The following is a 26,238-nucleotide window of genomic DNA, read 5'->3' as shown; positions in this document are numbered from 1 at the left end:
TCTGGAAATCATTCTTCCATCCAAGGAAGTACTATCCTCCACTACCAAGGTCCCGAACTACGAGGCCTTCTCAAAAACCTCAGCCTCGCCAGGCCCGAAAACAAAATCCGCAAGCATCTCCCCAGCCGGGACCTGCTTCAGGTGTTTGCCTTTCAATTGGAGAGCAGCAGCCTGATTCCTCTGCCAAGCATACCAGTGGGAGGTTGATTGTGCCACTTTCACAGCATGTGGCAATCAATCACAACCGACCAATGGGTGCTAGCAATCATTGCTCAGGGTTACCACCTAAACTTTCTTGCTCTTCCACCGGACTCACCACCTCTGCAAGCATGGAGAGTATCCGACCATTCTGTCCTTCTCGAGCAGGAGGTTTCCCTTCTCCAGTTAAGAGCAATAGAACCCGTCCCTCTCTCTCAGCAAGGCCTAGGGTTCTATTCCCGATACTTTTTGATCCCCAAAAAATCTGGGGGAGTTTGTCCAATTCTGGACCTATGTGCTCTCAACAAGTACCTACAGCAAGAAAAGTTCAAGATGGTAACCTTGGACTCGCTTCTACCTCTTCTGCAAAGAGGAGACTGGCTCTGCTCTCTGGACCTTCAGGAAGCATACACACACATTGCGATAACTCCAGCTCATCGCAAGTACCTCAGGTTTTTAGTAGGCCCAAAGCACTATCAATACCGCCTGCTTCCGTTTGGCTTAGCATCGGCACCACGAGTCTTTACCAAATGTCTCGTGGTTGTCGCAGCTTTTCTCAGGAAAGAAGGTGTTCACGTCTACCCCTATCTCGACAACTGGTTAATCAGGGCTCCAACCCAGCAAGCCGCTCAGTCGTCCCTCAATTTGACCCTACACACTCTAATTTCTCTAGGATTTCTCGTCAATTACGAGAAATCCTATTTAGTCCCATCTCAAATCTTGTCGTTCATTGGGGCAGACTTGGACACCTTACAGGCAAAAGCCTTTCTACCTCAACAACGAGCGCTAACTCTCATGTCTCTCGCTCACCAGTTGCAGTCTCAGCATACAGCAACAGCTCGCCAATTCCTCGTCCTTTTAGGACACTTGGCGTCCTCAGTCCATGTCACACCAATGGCCTGCCTGGCCATGAGGCTCATGCATTGGACTCTGAGGTCACAATGGATTCAAGCTGTTCAGCCTCTGTCGACCATTGTCCACATCACCAACTCACTCCGTCTGTCTCTCGCCTGGTGGAAAAATCTCAACAATCTCCTCCAGGGACTGCACTTTCAAGTGCCAGATCCTCAACTCTTCCTCACCACCGACGTTTCCAACCTCGGGTGGGGAGCCCACGTGGACAATCTACAGACACAAGGTTCATGGTCTCCAGAGGAAGCCAAACATCAAATAAACTTCCTAGAACTCCGAGCAATGCGATATGCTCTCAGGGCTTTTCTGGAACATCTATCAAATCACGTCATCCTGATTCAGACAGACAACCAGGTGGCCATGTGGTTCATCAACAAGCAGGCACATTCCCTTGGGAACGGACCCGCATGTGATCACACAAAACGACAGATGCCTACGCCATCCCAATCTTCAGGCCTTGTCCCTGACGGCATGGATGAGGAAAAGTTAATCCTTCAACCACTTAACCTTTCAGATTCGGTTTCTCGTGTCCTGATTGCTTCACGGAAGCCTTCCACAAGAAAATCTTATTCCTATAAATGGAAAAGGTACACATCATGGTGTACTTCGCTGTCCCTTGATCCCTTTTCCTGTCCAATCCCAAGGTTTTTGGACTATCTGTGGCATCTGTCAGTCAGGTCTAAAAACCTCTTCCATTAGAATGCATGTCAGTGCGGTAGCCGCCTTCCATAAAGGTGTTGGGGATGTCCCTATATCAGTACAACCCCTCATAACACGATTTTTAAAGGGCTTGCTCCATATCAAGCCACCTTTACGTCCTCCGGCCCCTTCTTGGGACCTTAACCTGGTTCTTGGTCGGCTCATGAAACCACCATTCGAGCCTCTTCACTCCTGTGACCTAAAATATCTCAGATGGAAAGTGATTTTCCTATTAGCTATCACTTCAGCTCGCAGGGTTAGTGAGTTACAGGCCCTAGTTACCTATCCGCCTTACACTAAACTCCTGCAGGACCAGGCGGTACTCCGCACTCCCCCTAGGTTTTTACCCAAGGTAGTTTCGGAGTTTCACATTAATCAATCCATCATACTACCTACCTTTTTTCCCAGACCCCATTCCAATCCAGGGGAACAGGCTCTGCATACCCTTGACTGTAAACGGGCTCTAGCTTTCTATCTAGACCATACAGTTGCCCCCAGGAAGAGCACTCAGTTATTTGTCTCTTTCCAGCCCAACAAATTAGGGCAACCTGTGGGTAAGCAGACTCTCTCCTCCTGGTTGGCGGACTGCATATCTCTTTGCTACCAGCAAGCAGGCATTCCTGTTCAAGACCGTATTAAAGCACACTCTGTGAGGGCCATGGCGACTTCAGTAGCACACCTACAATCGGTGCCGCTTCCTGACATTTGCAGGGCTGCCACCTGGAGTTCTCTCCACACTTTCGCAGCCCACTATTGCTTGGACAAAGCCGGAAGAGAAGATTCCATCTTCGGCCAGTCTGTCCTACGTAACTTATTTCCAACGTGACGTACCTACACCCTTCCACCTGCCCAGTGGGGTTCAGGATGCCCTCTACAAAATTCTACCCCAGTTGTTGTGCCTGTTGCACGCCGTTGGGTACATTTGGTGCATGTTCGGACATCCTCAGCTCGGTACTCACCCATATGTGAGGACTACCATCCTGCTTGTCCTGTGAGAAAGCAAATGTTGCTTACCTGTAACAGGTGTTCTCACAGGACAGCAGGATGTTAGTCCTCACGAAACCCGCCTGCCGCCCCGTGGTGTTGGGTTCGTAACGTTTTGTTATTTTATTTTTGGCACTGCCTGTAGCTTTCAAATAAGACTGAGGGGGGACCCCTGCTGGCTGCAGGGTTAGTGCCATGCTGGGCATGCCCAGTAAGGGCCAGTCAAAGTTCTGGAAACATTGACAGAAGTTTTCCGTGATTGGGCTCCATCCTGATGATGTCACCCATATGTGAGGACTAACATCCTGCTGTCCTGTGAGAACACCTGTTACAGGTAAGCAACATTTGCTATTTGTTTTTTGGGTGTATTGGTAAAGAAAATGAGCACTGAACACTTCTGTGATAGTGCACCTAAACTGAAAAATGTCTGGATGTTTGTTCTTCATGTAACTCTATTAGTGTCTTGTTATCTCATTGCAGAGATGTGCAGTGCAATGAAGACAAGTGAACTCAGAGGAGAAAAACTGTTTTCTTCCAACCTCACCTTTTTTTTTTTTTTTTTCGCCAACTGCTAATGTAGGATTAAAATGTCCTAAATATACTAAGGGTTTTTTCACATTTGTTTTAGAGGAAGATGCTTTGTGTTTCTAGCCGTTTTGTTTAATCTCTACCACAGTAGGAACTTGGGAATCAACAAATTAAGTTTTTTTTTCAACAGGTATATCAACAACAACCAAATAACTTCTATGGAACCTGGAACTTTTGACAATTTGTCTAGCACGCTTCAGGTGTTGAAATTAAATAGAAATAGAATTTCTTTCATCCCTCCAAAGATGTTTAAGCTTTCTCATCTACAGCACCTGTAAGTACAAATTATAACAAAATTTGTCCTGGATGCTTGCTATCTTTTTTGAAGGATTAACATTTTAAATTGTAATAAATTTACTGGCGCTATTTCTGCAAGGATGAGGAACCTTTCAAGAAGTGAAGGGTTTGAAGTTGGACTTTACATGGCTCTAACAAATTTGTTTAAAAAAAATGGTTAAAATGACCATACCTCCTTAGACAAGTAGCAGTTAATACCATCTTAAATGGCACCATTATCAATTCTCGCCTTTTTTTTCACATGTCCATTCCTCTCTTCTTTTAATACATGGCTGAAATGTTTGAGTTCTAGAATATTGTACATAAGATCTGAGTTTTTTGTGTATATGTATGTGTTTTTTAAAATACACCTAGAAACTAAGCATGCCAAAGAAAAGCATAAGTTGACTATATGCCTGACTATTGTAATGCAAAGAACTGGTAAACATGCATTGCTACAAGTGTCATTTTCCATGGGTGAGGTACATAAATTGAATTAGCACAAGTTAGAAACTTGTAAGCAGTAGCACATGCTATCAAAGCTTCAACTCTACCTAGGACAGAAGCATCGATGGCTAGTATTGCTGCTCACAAATTTCAAAATTAATTCCTTTTGTATTTGGTACCAATATATGCGCACTCATTTTTCTGTATAAGGGAAAGACATTTTTCATCATGAGTTGAAATTGTAAAAAAATTGTAATCCAGTGTTACTTTTCTGTAAGTTGGACTTCAGTGGAAGGGAAAATTCATTTTTAAAATAAAAAATGCTTCATATGTGGCTAATGTGTGAATGTATTGTATTAGTTGTAGAATTTTTACTACCTTAGGGTCTGATATACTAAGAGGTTTCTCTCATGTTGAGTCTATTGAACGTATGGGGGGAAAAAACAAGTTTGCTTGCTGTAAACAGTTTTTCCATAGAGAGAATAAATAGCCATGATATGTGGCTGATGTCATCCGGCAGCACTAAACGGACTCGTCTGTCCTAGTAAGTAGAGACTTTAGCTCTACTGAGCATGTGTGGGAGTTACCCCGTGAGCCTCCTCAGTTGATATCAGAGCTAATCCTAGGTAGTAAATTCCAGAGAGGTAGGGGGATATTTAGCATGGATAATTCATCCTGCTATCAATGGAAAACACAGTTTACGGTAAGCAAATTTGCCTTTTCTTTTGATAAGCAAGCCAAATTAGCTATGACATGTGGGAAGTCCCAAGCTGAGGGTTGCAGTGGAGCATTTACTGAGAAAGCAACCCAGACTACCATGGAGAGTAGACTACTGTGAGAACAGGCTATGTAAAACTGCTTGTCCAAATTTACTGTAGGTCTTTGAGAGATTTTTGAGACAGTAATGGAACGTAAAGGTGTGAACTGATGACTGAGATGTAGCTTTGCAGATGTCTTTGAGCAGCACTTTTCACAGATGAGGAATGGAAGAGGCCATAACTCTTACTTGAGCTTTAACAGAGTTTGTGATTTGCAAGCCTGCTGAAGTATAGCAGTGCCGGATGCTTTCCACTATGTAGTTGGACAATGTACATTTAGCAACTGCCATACCAAGTCTGTTAAGATTGTACAATATGAAGAATGTGCAGCATTGTTCTGTTCGTGTCATAGGCCAAAGCTGTGTTGCAAACTAAAGTATGAAGGGTCTTCTGCCCTTCATGTGCATATGGGCTTGGAAAGAAGGTGGATAATACGATGGATTGATTGATATGGAGAGCTGAGACAACTTTCAGAAGAAACTTTGGGTGGTGAGTGTTGAGTATCACCCTAATGTGAAAAACTGCAGGTATCATAGATAATGAACGAGAGTTTGGGGTTCGTTGACTCTTCTACTTGAGGTTACTGCTTCAGGAAATACTACTTTCCACATCAGTAACTTAAGAGAAGTCATCTCTACCGAAGGTTTAATATGCACTTACCTTTCATAAATCTCAATACCAGTGGATGAGTAGCTATGGGTTTATTATTTTCTGTATTATGTCAAGCTGCTATGCCACGGAGATGCACTCTTACAGAGGATATAGTGACGCCTGGGTTGGTAAGGAGGAGCAAGTAATTTTAGCAAATTCTTGGGTTCTCAAAAGAATGGGTCCAAGGTATTTCGTTGGCATTGTGTGGAATATATTTTTCATTTAATGGCATTGTTTTTTCTAGTTTATAGCTTCCTAGCTGAAACCATTATGCATTCAATTTCTCTGGGCAAAGACAGATCAGCAATTGCTGAGCGTTTAACATCCTAGCTGTTAAGTTGAGGGATGGAAGGTACGGGTGATATAGCTTTCTTTCGTCTTGATTAACAAGTCAGGGTTTGTCCCCAGATGTATGGGTAGACTGCTGGAAAGCTGTATGAGATAGGCAAACCACATCTGTGAGGGCCACCCTGGAGTTAAGAGGATTAACCAAGCACAGTCCTGCAGCAGCTTTTGTACTATTCTGGTGATCAGTGAAATTGGAGGAAAAGCGTATATGCGACTTGTGCCCCAATTTAGCAAGAAAGCGTCCAAGTCAACCTGTGTTTGCTGGACAGACCTGAGAAAACTTTGTCTGGCTTTTTTGTTCTGTTCCAGTGTGAATAGGTCGACTGATTGTAGACCCCCCCCCCCACAAGTTGAATAGTTTTGAAACTGCTGATTGTCGCAGAGCCCACTTGTGCAGCCCAAACACTGAGGCAATCTGCTAGCATTTTTGAGATTCCCAGAAGATAGGTTGCTTGAAGTACAGCCCGATTCTTGGTCGCCCACTGCCAAATCTTTAAAGCTTCATGGCAGAGACCTTGTGCCTCCCTGTTTATTGAAATAAAAGATGGTTGTTTGTCTGAATCAAGATATGTTTCCCCTGAAGATGATGCATGAAGGTTGTCAGAGTGTGCCTGATTGCCCTTAGTTCTAGCAGATTGATCTGAAAAATGCTTTCCTCGAGAAACCATGTACCCTGGGTTTGAAAGGATCCTCTGAGTGCCCCATCCTTTTGTGGAGATATCAGTTGCTATGGTTACTAGATGGGAAACAGCTCGAAGTGGAGCTCCTTCCTGAAGTACTCAGGGGTGTAAACACCAGTACAACTCCTGCTTCATGTTCCTGGAAACTTGAACCATGGTTGACAATGGTTGAGCTAGCTGATTCCATTGACAACGTAAACCCCCACAGTAGGCAACTGATATGAAGACGAGTTAGTGGGACTACATGAATGGCCACTACCATATGACCTAGAGCAACAAGAATTGCTCTGATTGTCGAGTGCTGAGGTTAGTAGTGTGTGAATGAGTAGTGATGTGGCTCAGGGGCAGTTTCTCCAAATGGGTTTGTTTTGCACATACCTTGACAGGAATGAACCTCATTTGTAAGCCCTGATTTGATGGGGATGATTTCAGTTTTTCAAATTTACTGCTGTTACCCTTCTTAGTACTTTTTTGGACCAAAGAGAACTGCCTTCTGGAATTCATAGGTTATAATTTTTATTGGCAACATATCAAAGTGTGCTTGGAAATAATTCTTAATCAGACCTTTGGCACCCAGTGTAATTGGGACTATTTCTGTATCTCTTCTGCCACAATTTCCTGGTTTGTGCATCTCTTGGTATTTAAGGAGTCTTTCCTTGCTCCGATGAATTTGAATTTCTGAGTCAGCACTAGATTTGACTTCTTGAAGTCAATGAGAAAACCCAAATCCTACAAAAGATGAATTGTCTTATGCAGAGAGAGCTACACTTCTTATTGAGAGCTTGCTATGACTAGCCACTCATCTTGGTATAGGAAGACCTGAATCCCTTGGCAGCTTAGATGTGCCTCCATCACTGCAAAGCATTTGGGAAAGACTCTTGGAGCTGTCTGTATTGATAATGGAAAGAATCCACCTTGAAGTGAAGATAGCGCTAGTGGAATAGATGGATATATGACATAAGCATCCTGCAGATGGAGAATGCACATCTAATTCTTCTGCGTTTAGGGAGAATCGTGCTGAGGAAATTTATTTTGAATTTCTCTCAGAGCAGATCTTTGTGTCTCAAATCCAGAATGGGTCTCAACTCTCCTGATTTCTTAGGGATGAGGAAATATTCAGACTAGAAGCTTATGTCCATGTTGGGACACAGAGACTGGCTATATTGCTAATTATTGAAAAAGTGATTGCACTTCCAGATTAAGTTGCTCTATTGAGATGGATATAGATTGAGAGTGGGGAAAGGATGGTAGCTGAGAGAAATGCAAACAATATTCAGACATGATTTTGAGGACACTGATGTCCTTGGTTATCTGGTGCCATGCATTCAAGAAGGCCTGGATTCTTCCCCCCACTGGAATGGAAAACATTTGACTGTTAGGAGGATCAAAAACTGGGCCCAACGCTTAGAAACTCTTTCTTCAAAATTGGATATGGTTGCCCGAGACCACCAGCGAATTCTTTTAGATCACTTTAACTCTATTCAGAAGTTGGAGGAAGATGTTAAAAATCTAAAGGATACTAATACAGATATTATTCGGGACTGTTTATCCTCTGTTAGGAAGTTGTAATTTTTGGAAAATTCCCTTCGACATTTAAATCTGCGGCTGCTAAATTTCCCAAAGGTGCATGGTGAACTGCCTTTGATTACCTTTAGAAAAAATATCTGGGTGAGATATTAAACATTTCCCTGGATTTGGTTCTTGCTACTAAGAAGATTGTTTTCCTTTCTCAGAAGCAAAATTCACCACAGCCTAATATAGAAGGGAATCTCTCCAACTTAACTGAATATTTAGAGAATTCCTCAGTGGAAGTTACTGGCAGATTAACTCTGTTAGTTACCTTTTATTCGGAGCAAGATTTAAACCTTGTTATGTGTTCTTATTTCAAGTGTATAAATATTCCCTACCTGGGGGGCTTAGTTTGAGTCTATCCAGAGTTAGCTAAGACCACCCAGATACGCTGAAAGGCATTTCTGAATATGAGATCTGAAATTATTTCTCTTGGTGCAGGTTTTCTTTTGCGATACCCATGCAAATGCATAATTAAGTTATAGGGTAACACATATATTTTCTTTTCTCCTGAACAGTTGTGGGAGTTCCTGAATGCTAGGTTGCCAGTACCTGCTGTTAATATATAGTGAATGTGAGTCATATATTGAGATGTGATTGTGGGGATGTCTGTCAGGCTGATATTTTTTCTTTTTCTTTATATAGGGGTATTATTCTCCTTTTTTTCATCCCCCACCCTCCAATTTCCTCTGATGATGGAGAGTCTGAAAATGTTGTTTTTGAAATGATTACTTCAAAAATAATTGCTTCCTTGTAATGTACTCCAAAATTTTCTGCTATAAATGTTATGGGAGTCTCTGTTTCGTGGACCCTTGGGCCAACCTGCTGGAGACTGGGAAAGGTGGTCACTGTCTCTAATGAATAGCAGGCCGGGAGGCAGATGTTCAGGCAGGACGTAGATGCTCTTCACCCTGGAAGATGGTACTCCCCCGGGAGGAGCCCGTAGGAGCCCAATCGCTGGGACTTAGGTGGCTTCACCCTGGGAAGCCGAAGCCGCCCCCGGGAGGAGCTCGTAGGGGCCCGGCCGCTGGGACTTAGGCGGGTTGTGGCTCAGGACGGGTAACTGGAACCAGACTAGGACAGTAGCAATACTGTAACTGGGCTCGGGTTCTGGAACCAGGCAGGAACTGTAGCAAGACTCGGATACTGGAACCAGGCAAGAACTGTAGCAAGACTCGGGTACTGGAACCAGGCAAGAACTGTAGCAGGATTCAGGTACTGTAGCAGGCAGGAACCAAGCAGGTACTGTAGCAAGCAGGCAGGAACCAGGCAGGTACTGTAGCAGGGACGGAGCGACGAAGCAAGCGAGTCACTCTGGGGCACAGTGCAACAGGAAACTGGGAGGCTAACCCGTTGCAAGGCAAAGACTGGATGACCACGGCTGGCTTTTATCAAGGCCGCGGCGTCTGACGTCAGGAGTTGGGCGGAGTCACCACTGGCGGGAAACGGCCTAGAAAAGCGCCCAAGTGGCGCTCGCGCGCGCCTAGGAGCTGGGCATCCATGAGAGTCCTCTCAGCGGCGCAGCCCCAATGGGGGCGCCGCCAAACAGGCCGCAAACCAGGCCTCTGGAAGCGGGAGCAGTAAGGGCATGGCCGCGGTGCTCGCGGCCAGAACCGCAACAATAAAGTATTTTTACTTTGTGGTTATAATAAAAAAAACTTAATAAAAAAAAAATATCTATATCCCTTCTAATACAACATCCAACATCATTTTGGTTAGTAACTGAAACAATGATCATTTGATTGTGCTGTCCAACTCAAAAACAAAATTCTGTTGATTATTTTGAGGCAGGAGTGGCTTTCTAGCTAATTCTTAATTTAAAAAAAAAATTCTAAATCATGCGCCTTTTAATTTACCTCGCCATCACTGTGCATCTTACTTTGCATCCCTTTTACTAAGCTAAAAAGCTCCAATGGTCTGTTAATTGCATTACTAATCTGCCCTGAAAAGTAAGCTTTTTTTGCTTTAGCTACCTCCCGCTTATAATCAGCTAAGATTTCTAAATACACCATCTTCGCCGCATCCCTCCTCTAATACCTCCATTTTCTCTCAGCAGTATGTACTTTCTTCTGTAGCATTAATAGCTGATTCGAATACCGAGGTGCATAAGAGGTTTGCATTCATCTGTAAACACTTGGGGGAGCAACAGAATCATACATTTTCTGCAAAGATTGATTCCACCACTTAACTGCCTCTACCACAGATACCATTTCACAAGAATGCTTCACTTCAACGCATTTCTGCTAAAAACATCTATACCCAGTTCAGGACTTATTACTTTCCACACAATATTCTGTTTCTGAAGAGACCCTGCATGTTGTACTGTAAACATAAGTAATTTGTAATCGGACTATGGGACAAAAATATTTTTAATATGCTCAACAGTATGACCTAACACAAATTTCTCTGAAAAGAGTTAAAGCCAACATGTGACCATTATGATGTGTAAATTGTAAAACCAAATGTGTCAATCCTAGTATATTCATAGTGGTTAAGAATGCCACTGCACCACTGGCATTGGGGTCTTAAAAATGCATATTAAAATCATGCAACAAGATTAATCGTGAATGGTTTATGCATAAAGTAGATAGCAATTCAAATAAGGCAGCAATAATCACTGCTCTCCGAGCAGAAGGCAAATACACCAAACAAACCAAACAATCTTGTATTTGTAATACTAATGCCAAGTTGTCATTCCCTGAAATCTTTGCTTTCTTTCTTTTAAACCTTTTTTTTTGGTTTTTTATAACTTATTGTTTATTCGACAACCAAAAAATAACACACACCCCCTCCCATTTCTTCTTTGGGTGATTCATTCCTTCATAACTATATTCTATGGGACACAACCCATTCATAACCTCAATATCCTACTCCTTCAACCACGATTCTGTAATAAATAAAACATCTAAATCTGACTGTATTAAAAGATTTGAGATCTCTGTTTCCTTATTTCTCACTGAACACGCATTAATATATGCCATTTGTAATACATTTTTCTTTTTTGTCTCAAATTGAGACATCTGTGTTGGGACTACTAATACCTTGTTATCACATTAGTAATATACCTCACTTGCCTTCTTAAATCATCATATCTACCGTAACCCTGTCTTATACCAGTACTATGCATTTCAAAACCTTCTTCCATTCTAGCTATTCTAACACAATGATTGAACAATAAAACAATATACCAGCAACTTACAATAATCTTCTCCTTACTCATTGTCCCACTCATGATTCACAATGGGGGCCCACAAAGGGACAGGTCCTTTGGTAAGGCCCGCTGGTAGAGGCCCGCCTGCAGGCCCTTCCTCTTATTCACCACAGTCAGGGCATTCACTGATGTCAACTGCAGGGGGCGGGGAAATTGCACGGGCCAAGAAAGAATCCGTTCATAAGAACATAAGAAATTGCCATGCTGGGTCAGACCAAGGGTCCATCAAGCCCAGCATCCTGTTTCTAAACCAGGTACAGGTAATAACCCAAGATAGCAGCAACAGTGTTGCTTACCTCAGTAAAGTGCAGGCTGCATTCAGTTCTGGCCTAGGGCCCCTCCTCTTATTCATTACAGCCAAATCTCCCTCTGCACCTGATCTAAGGCGACTGGCATATAGCTGTGAAGGCAGTGTAGCATGATGACTCTTGTCCAGGGCTTGTTGTATTGATTGTGGCCCTGCAAGAGACTTGTGCTTCAATGGCATCAAAAACGTTAAAGATCTCGAACAAGACTGCTTCAAATACGTCAAAGGACCTTCCTTGATCTGCATTAATGAAGTGGGTGCCAATTGGGAATGCTTCAATAGTGCATGTGTTGGCTGCATTGGCATTGTTTGTCTCAAAGGGACACTACTGTGTGTCCTTGCTCTATGCATCAATGGGTCCTGCATCAGTGGAACTAATACACCATGTGAATTGTACATTGATGCATTGAGATGTTGGAGTGTGGGCCACATGCTACCAGAGCTTCAATGTGTCTTTGGTCGAATTCATTGTCGCACCATTCAAGGCGAGGCAGATGATGCTGCCCTGCGGGAGGAAGATCTACTGTGACATTCATCTGCAGGTATGGCAGTTTCTATGGTCGTAATCCAGAGCAAAGCAATGATAACACAGCTTGTACCTGTTTGTGAAGGAAATTACCTTGTCACAAATGCAGTAGTTGAATCTACTCATGGTAGGTTTCATTTTGCCAGAGGAGACAAAATTTCTTTTTCTTTTTTTTTTTCTTTAAGCACTGAAAAGTGGGTGTTGCAGAGGCAACAAGGCAACTAAAAACGTTAAAACTGAAGAAAAGAATCAAAAATTTTAGAGTTGTAAAGATCTTAGAGGAAATTAATTGGAGAGACTAAGTACATGTCCGTGCTTGTGCTCAGACAAAAAATGACTGCGGATGCTCATGATGCAATACCTGCGCAGGAACTCCCGCACATGTTCAGTAGAGCTAAAAACTCTATATTCTATATCGTCCACATGTCATGGCTAATTCAGTTTGCTTATTGACCAAAAATGCTTATCTATAGGGCCCTTTATTTGATGAATTTGTTGTTGACAATATTAAATTGTTGGGCTTTTTAATATTTCCTTTCTTTATTATGGTAACAGTACTGGAAACAGATAAATATGCATGAATATAAGATGCAGTATTGTTTCATTAGGTCTCGGTGTGCAAGCTGTATAAATTTATACCTTTTCTAAAGATGACTGGGTAAAAAAAAATATCGAAAATTGTACATCCTTACTAATTTTATTTATTTAACAAATTTATAGCTGATGCCCTTCAAAGTTAGGATGGGATATAGCGAAATGTACATAAAGTCATACAATACAAAATAATTAAATAACATTAAAAAATACAAACACATTTCTGGAGAGTGGATACGTCTATTGAGAGGCTACATGACATAGTCTAGAGAAAAACTAGTCTGCCAGTTCAAAAGCATTTTTGAGGAGGATGGGTTTCAGCGTATCTTAAAACATTTGTGCACCAGCTATTGTATAAAGTCATCCAGGGAGAAAATTCCCGAGTAGTGGACCAGTAACCAAAAATGCTTGGTCATATATTTCAATAAGTGAACAATAAGTACAGAGGGTATGTCCAGTCTCCCTGGTGTGTGGATCTTAAAGCCCTAGGAGATGTATAAATTTGCACTATGGAATTAATCTGGGGTGCACTATCATTAAGTCGTTTATGTATGAGCCTTGCAATTTTAAATTTCACCTGCTATTGTATGGGAAGCCAGTGGAGTGAATAGAGAATAGGAATTTAATAGTCCTTTCCCTGTACATACCTGGATCAGTCCAGACCCTGGGTTATGTCACCAATCCAGCAGAGGGAGGCAGAGAAAACATTCTAATGACTCTAACGTATACCCTGGAGCACCACCTGCAGTCAATCAGTATTTCTCTGTCTCCCAGCAGAGGTGGGCGTTCCTAACCCCTGCAGTCTGTGGTAGTTTGTTATTTTTTAGTCAGGTAGTTTAGGAGTTAATTTTTTGCAGACTTTCTTTTTCTTTTGAAGAGAGCCTGTTCTTTTCATTTAACTTATTTAAAAAAAAAAAAAAGTGTTATTTTTCTTCACAGCTGTTTCACTGCCTCCCGGGAGGTTGCCAAGTCCTGGGAGGACTATCCCTCCTGGTTTTTGAGGCTGCCGGAGTTGGGGGGGGTTTGAACCCAGCAACCACTCCTGGCAGGGGTGATACTGGGGGGCCCGGCTCACTCACCCTACTTGGAGCAGCTCCTGGAGGCCGCGGCGTGTCAGTCAGGTAAAAAATAAAAATAAAAAATAATTCTTTACAGCTGAATTGTTGTTTACTTACCTTTTGGTGGGCCCGTGCCTTTGTTTTTCGCCGGGGTTTCTTTTAGTTTTTTAGTTTATTTCATACTTTTTATTTTGCGCCGTTTTTTCTTTATAATGCCGCGAGGCGCAGCCTGCCACGCTTGTGGAGATGCGTGCGCGCCTCTCCAGGGAGAGTCTCTGTTCATCCTGTCTCCCCGGGGGGGAAGGCTCATCAAGTTTGCCGATAACAAAAGGGACTCGGCCACTTCGCGCGGCCCCAAAACCTCGACCCAGCTGCTCTCCTGCCCTGGACTCATTTCGCTGCAATGCTGGAACTGAGGCACTCCTGTCTACTCTGAGGATGGCGACACAACAAGCTATTCAGGGTGCTTCTGACCCGCCTACGCTGTCGCCGCAGCCGGCTGTCCCTGTGGGGGACAAGCCGCGCGAAACAGGGCCATATTTATCGGCTGAAAGCCTAGAGGAGGTTTCAGATTCTTCTTCCTCTTCTTCTGCCTTTTCAGTGGATTTTCTTCGTTTTCTTTGTAAAGCTTACAAATCTAAGAAATTTCATAAGAGACATAAGAGTCTCTCATCTGAACAGAGGTTAAAGCCACGTTCCTCTAAAAGGGCTAGTTCCATGGATTTGGGAGTAGGGTCAGCTCCGAAGTATTCCCTTCGTCCGGGTCCAGATCAGACAATTTTTTCTTCTTCAGATGATTCTGAGTATGGCTCTTTACCTATCCCGGACAAGTCCTTGCCGGAGGGGGATTTAAATGAAGACCCTGCTTTGAGTATTAGTTCAGACCCTCATGTTGCGGATGGGGATGTCCCCAAAGTAGTCCACCTGTTTAGAAGAGAGGAACTTAGTCCCTTAATTCCAACAATTTTACTGGAATTGGGTCTCGAGGCTCCAGTGAAGGATTCTCGTATGGGTGGCGTTGACCCAGTGTTGCTTGGCCTTAGAGGTCCCACGACATCATTTCCTTTTCATCTTTCTCTCACTGACCTTATGTACCGGGAGTGGGATACTCCTGAGTTGGGGCTTAAGGTAGCACGAGCCATGGAAAAATTGTATCCATTACCTGAGGAAGCTTTGGAAACTTTAAAATGTCCTAAGGTGGATGCCGCTGTTTCAGCCGTCACTAAGAAAACAACTATTCCAGTAACTGGGGCTACGGCTCTTAAAGATCTCCAAGATCGTAAGCTGGAGGTACAGCTTAAACAAATTTTTGAGGTTTCTGCTCTTGGTTGCGGGCGGCCATGTGTAGTAGCTTGGCTTTGCGAGCTGGACTAAGATGGGTCCAGGCTTTACAAAACAATTCTTCCCTCTCTGAAGAGGAAGTTGCTCAGGCTGGTAGACTGGAAGCTACAGTTGCTTATAGTGCAGATGCTTTATATGATCTCATTAGGACCTCGGCTCGCTCTATCGTTGCTTCTGTATCGGCTCGCAGACTTCTCTGGTTGAGGAATTGGTCCGCAGACTCATCCGCCAAAGCTCAATTAGGGGCTTTACCCTTTAAGGGAAAATTATTATTTGGTAAGGAATTGGAAGATTTAATTTTGTCCCTAGGGGAAAATAAGATTCACAAATTGCCAGAGGACCGTCCTAGACCTAGAAGCTCTTTTTCATCTCGCTCTCGTTTTCGGTCTAACAGAAGATTTTGTTCTTCTCGTCCTTCGGCTCCTCCAGCTAAACAGTCTTCAGGTAGACAACAGAATTGGTCTCAGTCCTTTCATGGCCACCGCTTTAGTAGACCTGGAACTTCCCAAGTCTCAGGAGGCACAAAGTCTGTCCAATGAGATAAGTCCAGTCCTTTCTCCGGTTCCCATCATAGGGGGCAGGCTGTCTCTGTTTTACGGAGAATGGGCCAGATGTACGTCGGATCAATGGGTTCTATCAGTGATAAATCAAGGTTACGCTTTAGATTTTGTTCGGCGGCTTCACCACCTGTTCCTAATTTCACCGTGTTCTTCCCTACAAAAGCGTCTCATAATCCAAGACTCGCTACAGCGTTTAAGCGAGTTCCAGTTCCAACATCAGAACATCGGAAAGGTCGTTATTCAATTTTCTTCGTCATTCCCAAAAAGGAAGGAACCTTTCGTCCCATTCTCGATCTCAAAAGGGTCAACTGTTTTCTAAGGATTCCATAGTTCCGGATGGAGACTCTTCAGTCTGTCATAGCTTCGGTTCACAGAGGAGAATTTCTAGCATCTCTCGACCTCACCGAAGCTTGTCTTCATATCGGCATTCGATCCGATCATCAGAAGTTTCTCAGGTTTTGCATTCTAGGGCAACATTATCAATTCAGGGCTCTCCTGTTCAGATTAGTCACAGCTTCCAGAACATTTACCAAGATAATGGTTGTGGTGGCCGCTCAATTCAGGAAGGAGGGCCTGTTGGTACATCCGTACCTGGATGACTGGTTGATTCGAGCGAAGTCGGAATCTCTTTGTTATTATACAATCAACAGGGGAATCAGCCTTTTGCAGTCTCTAGGCTGGGTGATCAACGAAGACAAGAGTCACCTATTACCTTCCCAATCTCTGGAGTTTTTGGGTGCACAGTTCAACACTCTTCAAGGGATAGTGTTCCTTCTGGAGCATCGCCTTCTCAAACTTCAATCACAAATTCGAGACTTACAGTCTATTCCTATTCCTTGTGTGCGGGATTACTTGATAGTTTTAGGTTCAATGACCTCTACTCTGGAGTTGGTTCCCTGGGCCTTTGTGCACATGAGACCACTTCAGTCAGCATTGCTTTCACGCTGGAATCCGGTTTCGGAACTATACCACCTTCTCCTTCCTCTTACAGAGACGGCTCGTTCCAGCCTAGATTGGTGGTTACAGTCAGCGAATCTGCAACAACGTGTACCGCTAGAGATTCCGGAATGGACTGTGGTCACTACCGATGCCAGTCTTTCAGGCTGGGGAGCGGTATGTCAGAATACATCTGTTCAGGGTCAGTGGTCCGAAGAGGAAGCACAGTGGTCGATCAGTCTTTTAGAGACCAGAACGGTTCGTTTAGCCTTAATCGCTCTTCAACCTCTCCTTTGCGGCAAGTTGGTACGGGTTCTTTCCGACAATGCGACCACGGTAGCGTACATCAACCATCAGGGAGGAACCCGAAGCTCCCTGGAAGCACAACAGCCGATCGCCTGGGCGGAGCAACATCTGTTCAGCATCGCAGCCTCACACATTGCCGGGGTGGACAACATTCAAGCCGACTTTCTCAGTCAGCGTCATCTCGACCTAGGCGAGTGGGAGCTGTGCGAGGAAGCCTATCAAATGATATGCAACAGATAGTCCACTTCGGCAATGGATCTCATGGCCACATTTCAGAATGCCAAAGCCCCTTGGTTCTTCAGCTGCAGGAGGGAAAGAGGAGTGGAAGGAATAGACACTCTGGTACTTCTTGGCCAAGGGATGTTCTTCTCTACGTGTTCCCTCCCTGGCCTCTGATCGGCAAGGTTCTGCGTCGGATAGAAGTTCAACAAGTCGATGTTGTCTTATTGGCTCCGGAGTGGCCACGCCGTCCGTGGTTCGCGGACCTGGTCAGACTAGCACTGGATGGTCCCCTTCAATTTTGAGTTCTTCCGTGCCTTCTGTCTCAGGGTCCAGTTTGTTTGGAAGAGGTCGAACACTTCTCTCTAGTGGCATGGCTTTTGAGAGGCGTCGGTTAAAGAATAAAGGTTATTCAGATGCTGTAGTGACTACTTTATTGCGTTCTAGAAAACCTTCTACATCTTTAGCTTATGCAAGGGTGTGGAAGGTTTTTGAATCTTGGTGTAATGAGCATCAAGTAGATCCAGTTCACTCTTCTGTATCCAATATTTTATCTTTTTTATAAAATGGATTAGCCAAGGGTTTGTCTTGTAGTTCCTTATGGGTACAAGTGGCAGCGCTTGGATGTTTTCGTGGTAAGGTTCAGGGATTATCCTTGGCTGCGCATCCGGATGTAGCGCGTTTTCTCAAAGGTGCGCAACATCTACGTCCTCCATTTCAGAATCCTTGTCCTGCTTGGAGTTTGAATTTGGTTCTTAGGGCTCTGTGTTCGGCTCCCTTTGAACCCCTTAATCATGCGACTTTGAAAGATCTCACATTGAAGGTGGTGTTTCTTGTGGCCATTTCTTCAGCTCGTAGAATTTCAGAGTTGCAGGCCTTGTCTTGCAGAGAGCCTTTTCTTAAAATTTCTGATACAGGAATTTCATTACGGACTGTACCATCTTTTTTACCTAAGGTAGTATCTTCTTTCCATTTAAATCAGTCCATAGAGCTTCCAGCTTTTCTGTGTTTAGATCGTTTGGATCCTTCCTCTAGGGATCTTAAAAAATTGGATGTATGACTAGCTCTTTTGCGTTATCTTGAAGTTACAAACAATTTTCGATTGTCTGATCATTTGTTTGTTTTGTGGAGTGGCCCTCGCAAAGGTCATAAGGTTTTGAAGGCTACGATTGCTCGTTGGTTAAAAGAGACAATTCATTCAGCTTATCTTCTAGCTCATCGTGACCTTCCTGAAGGGTTGAGAGCTCATTCTACTAGCTCACAGGCTACCTTTTGGGCAGAATGTCAGTTAGTTTCTCCTCAGGAGATTTGTAAAGCAGCGACTTGGAAGTCGTTGCATACTTTTGCTCATCATTACCACTTGGATGTTCATGCTCCAAGTTCGGCAGCCTTCGGAGAGAGTGTTCTCCGAGTGGGATTCTCTGGGTCCCACCCTAATTGAATCAGCTCTGGTACATCCCAGGGTCTGGACTGATCCAGGTACGTACAGGGAAAAGAAAATTGGTTCTTACCTGCTAAATTTCGTTCCTGTAGTACCATGGTTCTTACCTGCTAAATTTCGTTCCTGTAGTACCATGGATCAGTCCAGACGCCCACCCTTTATGTTTTTTCGGAGAGTCCGCTCGTTCACTGTTTGGGTGATTAAACCACCTTTTCATGCAATTTTTCTTAATATTTTCTTGTTTATTCCCAAGATTGTTTTTTTTGGGATTCTGCTTCCATTTAGGATTTGTGAGTTGGAAATTTGTTCTCCTGTTTAGATAGCTAGTCAATATGTTAGTAGTTAAATTTCTGCTTTGATACTGGTCAATACTGATGGACTGCAGGTGGTGCTCCAGGGTATACGTCAGAGTCATTAGAATGTTTTCTCTGCCTCCCTCTGCTGGATTGGTGACATAACCCAGGGTCTGGACTGATCCATGGTACTACAGGAACGAAAATTAGCAGGTAAGAACCAATTTTCCTTTATACTAGTCCTCATTAATGTGCAGGTTGTAGAATTTTGCACAATTTGAAGGGCTCTTAGAGAATTTGCAGAGTACTCTGAGTTGTAATAATTAAAAGCAGGAAATAGGGCTTGCAGAGCAATTTGGAAATCTTCAGATTCAAAAGAAGCTTCATATGGCGGAGCATTTGTAGTTTACTAAATGCTGCGGTTACTACAGCTTTGATCTGGGGGAGCTTTGACAAATTGATTGGAGATTACGCCCATGTTTGTTACTTTATTTAAAGTAGGTAACTTGTATTCCTCAGAAATAAAAGAAGAATGGTGCATCTGAAATTAGAAACCTGCTAAGGATCATCCACGTTCAGAGTGAGATTATTGTGGGCTAACTAGAGTTTCTTAGTAGAAAGACACTTCATCATGGAAAAATCATATATATAGCTAGATATAATATATATCTATCTGTCAATGCATACATACTGTATATATAAAATATATATACAATGACTTTCCTAGCTCATGTAATAAACAAGGAACATGTTCAAGAAATTACACTGTGATTTATACTTTCTCAGAAATGGGTACTGTGAATGTGTTAGCCATGACTGTGACATGCAAGTAGTGAAGTCACAAGTTAGATAACTTAGAAAAGGGGGATTTCAACTCTAGCCTTATCGTGATGCAAATAGGTTTGGTTTATAGGAGTTTCGGTGTGAGAAGTTATTGATGATATTTATTTTATTTATTTATTTATTTATTTATTTAAACATTTTTGTATACCGAACATATTGTGTACACTTCAAGTCGGTTTACAATAAAACAACAGACTGTCTTTAATGACATGTCTTAAAACAAATAAAATATTATAAACGATAAAACAAAATTAAAATGAAACCCTATAAATAATAACATTAAATTATACAATAATCAGTTAAAAAATAATAAAATAAATACAATCATTCAATCTTCAAACTAGTAATAGGGTTAAAATAAAAATAAAATAAAATAAAATCTAGTAGTTATATTTTAATATTTTAATTCCCAGGAAAATCTATTAGAATCATTCTGTTATAATAAAAGCTTGCGTGTACAGCCAAGTTTTTAGTTGCTTCTTGAAAAACTGAATATTCTCCTCTAAACGTAGCTCAAGTGGGAGAGAATTCCACAATTTAGGGCCAGCTATTGAGAGGGCCCTTTCCCTAACTGCGTTGAGGTGTGCTGATTTTATTGAAGGGACTGAAATAAGTGCCTTGCCTAAAGACCGTAGATTACGAGAAGGTGTATGGATATGCAGAGCTGCATTCAGCCATTCATTGTTATTGCCATATATGGCTTTATGGATCAGCGTTAAGCATTTGTATTTTATTCGCTAGCTGATAGGAAGCCAGTGTAGGTTCATTAAAACTGGGGTAATGTGATCAAATTTGTTAGAGTTAGATAATAATCTCGCTGCCGCGTTTTGCAAAAGTTGCAGTGGGCGAATAGTTACCAAAGGAAGGCCCAAAAAAGGGCATTGCAGTAGTCCAATTTTGTCAACAATAGTGCCTGAAGCACTATTCGAAAATCATTATAATGTAGCAAAGGCTTTAGTTTTCTTAGAATTCGAAGTTTGTAAAAAACATCTTTTATTATGGTTTTTACAAATGCCTTTAGGTGAAATTTGCTATCTAGTATAGCTCCCAAACTCCTAATGTCATACTTGATGTTTAAAGCCGGCGGCATGGAATTGATTTCTAATTCAATTTTCTCTGTAACCTTGTTACAGATATATAAAATTTCTGTTTTGGTACTATTAAGAGAGAGAGACATCTGAGTAAGAAGCTGATTAATGGAATTGTAATAAATGTCCCATAATTTCAAAGTAGTCCTTAATGAATCTTTAATTGGAAGAATTATCTGGACATCATCAGCAAAAATATAGTAAACCAGTCCTAAACCTGCTAATAATCTACATAGCGGTGCCATGTATATATTAAACAACGTGGGAGAAAGAGATGACCCCTGCGGCACTCCCGTAGTCAATCTCATCACTTTAGATTCTACTGTATTTATTTTGACTTTAAATGATCTCTCTGTTAAATAAGATGTAAACCAAGTAAGAGTAGTATCTCTGAGACCAATTTCTTTAAGTCTACAAATCATGGACTCATGATTTATAGTATCGAAAGCCGCGGATATATCCAATAGAATTAAGAGATACGAATTTCCATGATCTAACCCTCTCAGGATAGTATCGGAGAGAGAAGTATGTAGGGTCTCTGTACTATGTGACTTCCGAAATCCAAATTGGGATGGAAAAAACAGGTGATGATTCTCAATGTATTCCACCAGTTGTTTATTCACAACTTTTTCTAAAAGCTTAGCAAGAAAAGGTATAGTCGAGATGGGACGATAATTAGCTAGGTTTTCTGGGTCAAGATTTGGTTTCTTGATTAAAGGCTTGACCACAGAACATTTGAGAGAATCAGGAAAACATCCTTCTTCTAAAGAGATGTTTATAATATCTGCCAATGGCCGAGCTATAACGTCAGGTACTGATTGTAAAGTTTTAATAGTTAAAAAATCTTGAGGGTGAGCTGCTGGATTCATTCCCTTAAGCAAATTAACTATTTCAATAGAAGATACTAGTTCAAAATTGGACCAATTATTAGATGAATTCAATGGGAGAGAAATAACCTGTTTGCTTTTTGTAGATACTTTGTCTAAAATAAGTGAAATTTTTTCAATGAAATAGTTCGCAAGTTTATTAGTTTTATCTTGCAAATCTTCTAATGATGCTGAGATACTTATTGGTTTAATGAGATTAGAGACATAAGAAAATAGTACTTTTGGATTAAATTGATATATTTGCATAATCATTGTTCAATAAAAGGTTTACTTTGTACATTGTGGTTACTCTGGAAACCAGACTTGTTATGTAGCCTTTAAACAGGTTTAACTTCACAATGTGAGACTTTTGCAGTCCTTATTTGTTCAGTTCCTAAAATCAAGCCATTGGTTTCCTGTTGGTTCTCTGGGGGTGGGGTTACTGTAGGTTGGTTTTTTTTTTACCTTCCTGTTCTTTCATTTCTATATTCTTCCCTTTCACATTCCTGACTGGAAAGATTGCAGCCATTATCTGGGTAAGTGGTGGCAGCCATCACCACTTACTAAGATAAGTACTTATTTATCAGACTGTCTGGCAGTGAGGAGCTACTGCCACGTAGCCAGATAAATCTGTACTTATCCAGCTATCTGGTGTGGTTCACCATGGCTCACCGCTACCAGATAGCAAGATGTCTTTACTTACCCAGATAATGGCTGTGATCTGGCCATGATCTTTTCATTTAAGGATGCCTCCCTCTCGCCTTCATAGTTAAAATGTGCGTTCAGCCTGTGCCAAATGCACATTTTACAGTTAATATGTGGGGTTTTTTTTAAACTCCCGATGCATTTGCATACCATTAGCTTACTGCATCAAGAGTTTAAAAAAAAAAAGATTTAATCTGAGCGTTAAAATTGCATGTTGAAAACTAGTGCACAGTTTAATGCTGAGATTATTGCATTGGCCTGATTGAATGTAGAAGAGTCAGATTGGATGTGATGATATGATGTACAATATATACTGTATAGGAAATATACCTGCATTCTGTGTTATCAGTTCCTGCCCACAAGGTTTTTCAAATGTAATGTGCAGGGTAGTCTGTACTTATCCAGCTAAGCGTTCTGGACTTTTTTCACTTTTGGTTTTTTTTTTGTTTTTTTTGTTTGTTGTCAGACAGTGAGGAATGGATGATTGAAATGAGCTGGGTTCTCGGTGTTCACAATGCTGCAGTCTTACATCTGTGCTATGTGTTTTCTTGGCTTTGCGGTGTATTAGTAAACGTATGATCCATTTGTGAAAAATCACCAATAATTATGAAGACTTATAGTGGTGTATTGTATTTGGACTAATGCAGAAGTACACTTGGGCAGGTACATATGCACCTCAGAAATGTACTTATTGTTTTTTTGTAACTCAGGCAGCTGAACCGCAACAAAATAAGAGGGGTTGATGGACTTACTTTCCAGGGGCTTGGTGCTTTAAAGTCTCTCAAAATGCAGAGAAATGGTGTATCTAAACTCATGGATGGAGCATTCTGGGGTTTAAGCAACATGGAAATTTTGTAAGTACAGTCCATTAGAAATTTTGACTTTCTGCTCTTTAAAAATAGTTAAAAATATCTGTGTGGAAACTTGTGGTTTCAATTAAGGAAGGCAGTTGAAGGCATTAAAAATATGTAAGAACATGTAAATTGATCTGTCTTGCAACCTGGCTGGCCCCACAGTCAGTCAACAGTTTTCATTCCATAGAAGCTATGTCTCCAACCATAACACTTGAAATATCCCAATAGATTAATTTTTAAAGAAAAAAAAGATTCTTTGGAACAATCAGTATACCTTACTGAGTTTTGAACCACATTATTTTCTCCTTTATGTTAATAGGCAACTGGACCATAACAATTTAACAGAGATTACCAAAGGCTGGCTTTATGGCTTGTTGATGTTGCAACAGCTCCATCTCAGCCAGAATGCCATCAGCAAGATCAGCCCCGATGCCTGGGAGTTTTGCCAGAAACTCAGTGAGCTGTGAGTTGCTTTTATTCTCTTCCAGTTTTTACTACAGAGATCATGCCAAAACATGTGCTGCTTACCACTGATCTGTTAGGTTTTTTTTTTTTTTTTTTTCATAACAAAGTTTCCAAGGTGACAGCTGGGTGATAGCACCTATTTGCTATGGAAAGTGGAAGCCAACCATCGCTGCTTTGGGTCTCTGAGTTTTTTGCAAAGTTATCAAGTGGAATAAATGCCTGTAACTTTCATCAATTGCTAACCCTAGCAAATACATGTTGGACCACGAGAAAAGCAATAATTGTGCAGGAAGGTTATTTGTAATTGCAAAAAGTCAAATTGTTCATAAAGAATATATTTTTGATAAGTTGAGTATGAAACCTTTTTCAATGTTTATGCTGTATGTGTAATTTTCTCTTTATTTTCCTGTAATTTACAGAGATCTGAGTTTTAATCAGCTAACCAGGTTAGATGAATCCAATTTTGTTGGCTTGAGTTTGTTGGTTGGATTGTATATAGGAAACAACAAAGTAAGCTACATTGCGGATGGTGCCTTCCGAGGACTCTCCAGCTTACACACACTGTAAGTTCCTTTGTTTTGAATACAAAAGCAACTGGTGGATAAATATCTTCTCTGAGGACAGGCAGGCTGCAAGAGTCCTCAAAGTTGGGTGATGTCATCAGGCAGAGTCTTGGTTGGAAACCTCTACTTCACAGCTTCTAGGGATTTCAGAAGTTCTACTACGCTTGTGCAGGATGCAGGGACATTCAATTCCATTTTTATCTGCAGAACAAATTGGTTCAACATTCTTTGAGGTGAAGTTCCTTTGCCTCCAAACATCTGTCCCTTTCTGTATTCTTCTAATTAGGACCCTTTAGTCAAGGTATTTCCATCTCCCACTTAATCTCCTTAGGTTTTTCAATCTTTTTCTAACTTTACTTTATTTTTCCATGGCTGCATCAACACCATTACCGGAACATCAATAGGGCCACTTTTTGTTTTCAGCATAGTCATTTATCTGAAAAACAGCTGATACAAAATCAGTGTCCACCAAATGGAAGATGGCCAGTGGCTTCTCAAGTGCATCTGCATTATGTCTGTCACACACCCACATGACAAATTAATCCTCAACCTGGGGCATGACTACAGAATCTCAGGATGCTTCACATATGTGAAGATGATTTCTAGAAGCTATAGGAACCATCTAAAGCTCATGGAAAAGCTCTTTGGTTTAGATCTGAGCCATCTGCATCTCAGTGGAAATATCAAAATCAGGAGGCCTGCAGGCAGATTCTGGTGGTACATCTGTATCAATGAAGCTTTATCCTTCATCGAGTAGCGATAGAGGCCAAGGGGAGAGAGTGTTCTGTGGTTCCTACTACCCAGTGAAAGTGAAGGATTCCACTTTATAGGTATCTGAACCAAGGGGTACAGATACTGAGCAAAGGTGAAGAATTGGTCCCCGGTTGTTGCACGGCCAGGGATCAATTTTTGAGTCCTCTCCAATTTCTCAGTCTCCCAAAGGAGGTCATGGCAGTGTCTGTTTATGATATCATTAAGGAGATACCGATAAAGATGTGGAACCCTCCCCCCCCCCTTTTCTGTGCATCCAGCACAGAAGATGGACATGATGTCCGCATCAGTCTTTTGTAGATGAATCAGCTCCCAAAAGAGCCAAGAGGTCTAAGACACATTTTTCTGTATCCCTGGGAAGGTATCCCATACCCTTGACACTTAGAGAGAAAGTGTTACAAGAATGTTATGCTTGTATCCTGCACAGAATTCTATCAACTCTTTGAATCTGTACTTATGGAACATTCTGGAAAAGGTCATGACTCTCTCTGATGATCATCCTCAAAACATCTAATGATCTAAAAGCACTACTGGATAAGGATCAAGAACGTGCAAAACACTGGGTAAGTTTGACGTTTGATGTTTTCGAGATGGTGTTGAGAGCCTGTGCTTGCCAATCACTCATGGTTGTGAGTTTCTGAGTTTATAACAGAGCTGCAGGGCTTGCTGATGAGCCCTCATAGGAAGACTTTCTTTTCAAAGAGAGTTAAGAAAGCAGTGGATCAAATAAAAGAACCACATCTCCATGTGTCAGAATTTCTCTACAGTTGCTTCTGACCTGCTTTCAACATCATCCAACAAGTATGCGAGTGGGGCATCCAGGAGATACTTTTTATCCTCTGGAGGCATTATTATCTGCTGTCTCATCCCCGACGACAAGTCCCTCATGCTCGATTCAGACAGTAGAGGAGGCAGAAACCAGACTGTTCCCACCAAAACCCAGATGGGGTTTTGACTGGATTAAGGAAGATATAGCCAGTATCCATGTTAGGGAACCTCCCTGTTAGGGGAAGGCAAAGGTTTTATGCAAATCTTTGGCCCAGTGTAGTTTTCAGATAGCTGGATTCTCGCTATTATTCGGAATGAGTACAGACATCATCTATTGAAAAGCCACAAATTGT

General features: G+C 41.9%; 1 protein-coding gene across 3 annotated transcripts in view; it reads left to right on the top strand.

Annotated features, from left to right (window-relative positions):
- The window catches only part of LRIG3 (leucine rich repeats and immunoglobulin like domains 3), a 266,498-nt gene that overhangs the window by 128,832 nt on the left and 111,428 nt on the right, over positions 1–26,238 (top strand). For all 3 annotated transcript variants that reach the window (XM_029615808.1, XM_029615807.1, XM_029615809.1), the window contains exons 5-8: positions 3,512–3,655; positions 23,175–23,318; positions 23,638–23,781; positions 24,203–24,346. In XM_029615808.1, coding sequence (XP_029471668.1) covers positions 3,512–3,655; positions 23,175–23,318; positions 23,638–23,781; positions 24,203–24,346 — 576 coding nt within the window. The remainder of the gene's footprint in view (positions 1–3,511; positions 3,656–23,174; positions 23,319–23,637; positions 23,782–24,202; positions 24,347–26,238) is intronic.

Source organism: Rhinatrema bivittatum, chromosome 9 (genome assembly GCF_901001135.1).
Source record: "Rhinatrema bivittatum chromosome 9, aRhiBiv1.1, whole genome shotgun sequence".
NCBI lineage: Eukaryota > Metazoa > Chordata > Amphibia > Gymnophiona > Rhinatrematidae > Rhinatrema > Rhinatrema bivittatum.
The sequence above is the reverse complement of the archived record's forward strand: the minus strand, read 5'-3'. Positions and strand labels throughout refer to the sequence as shown.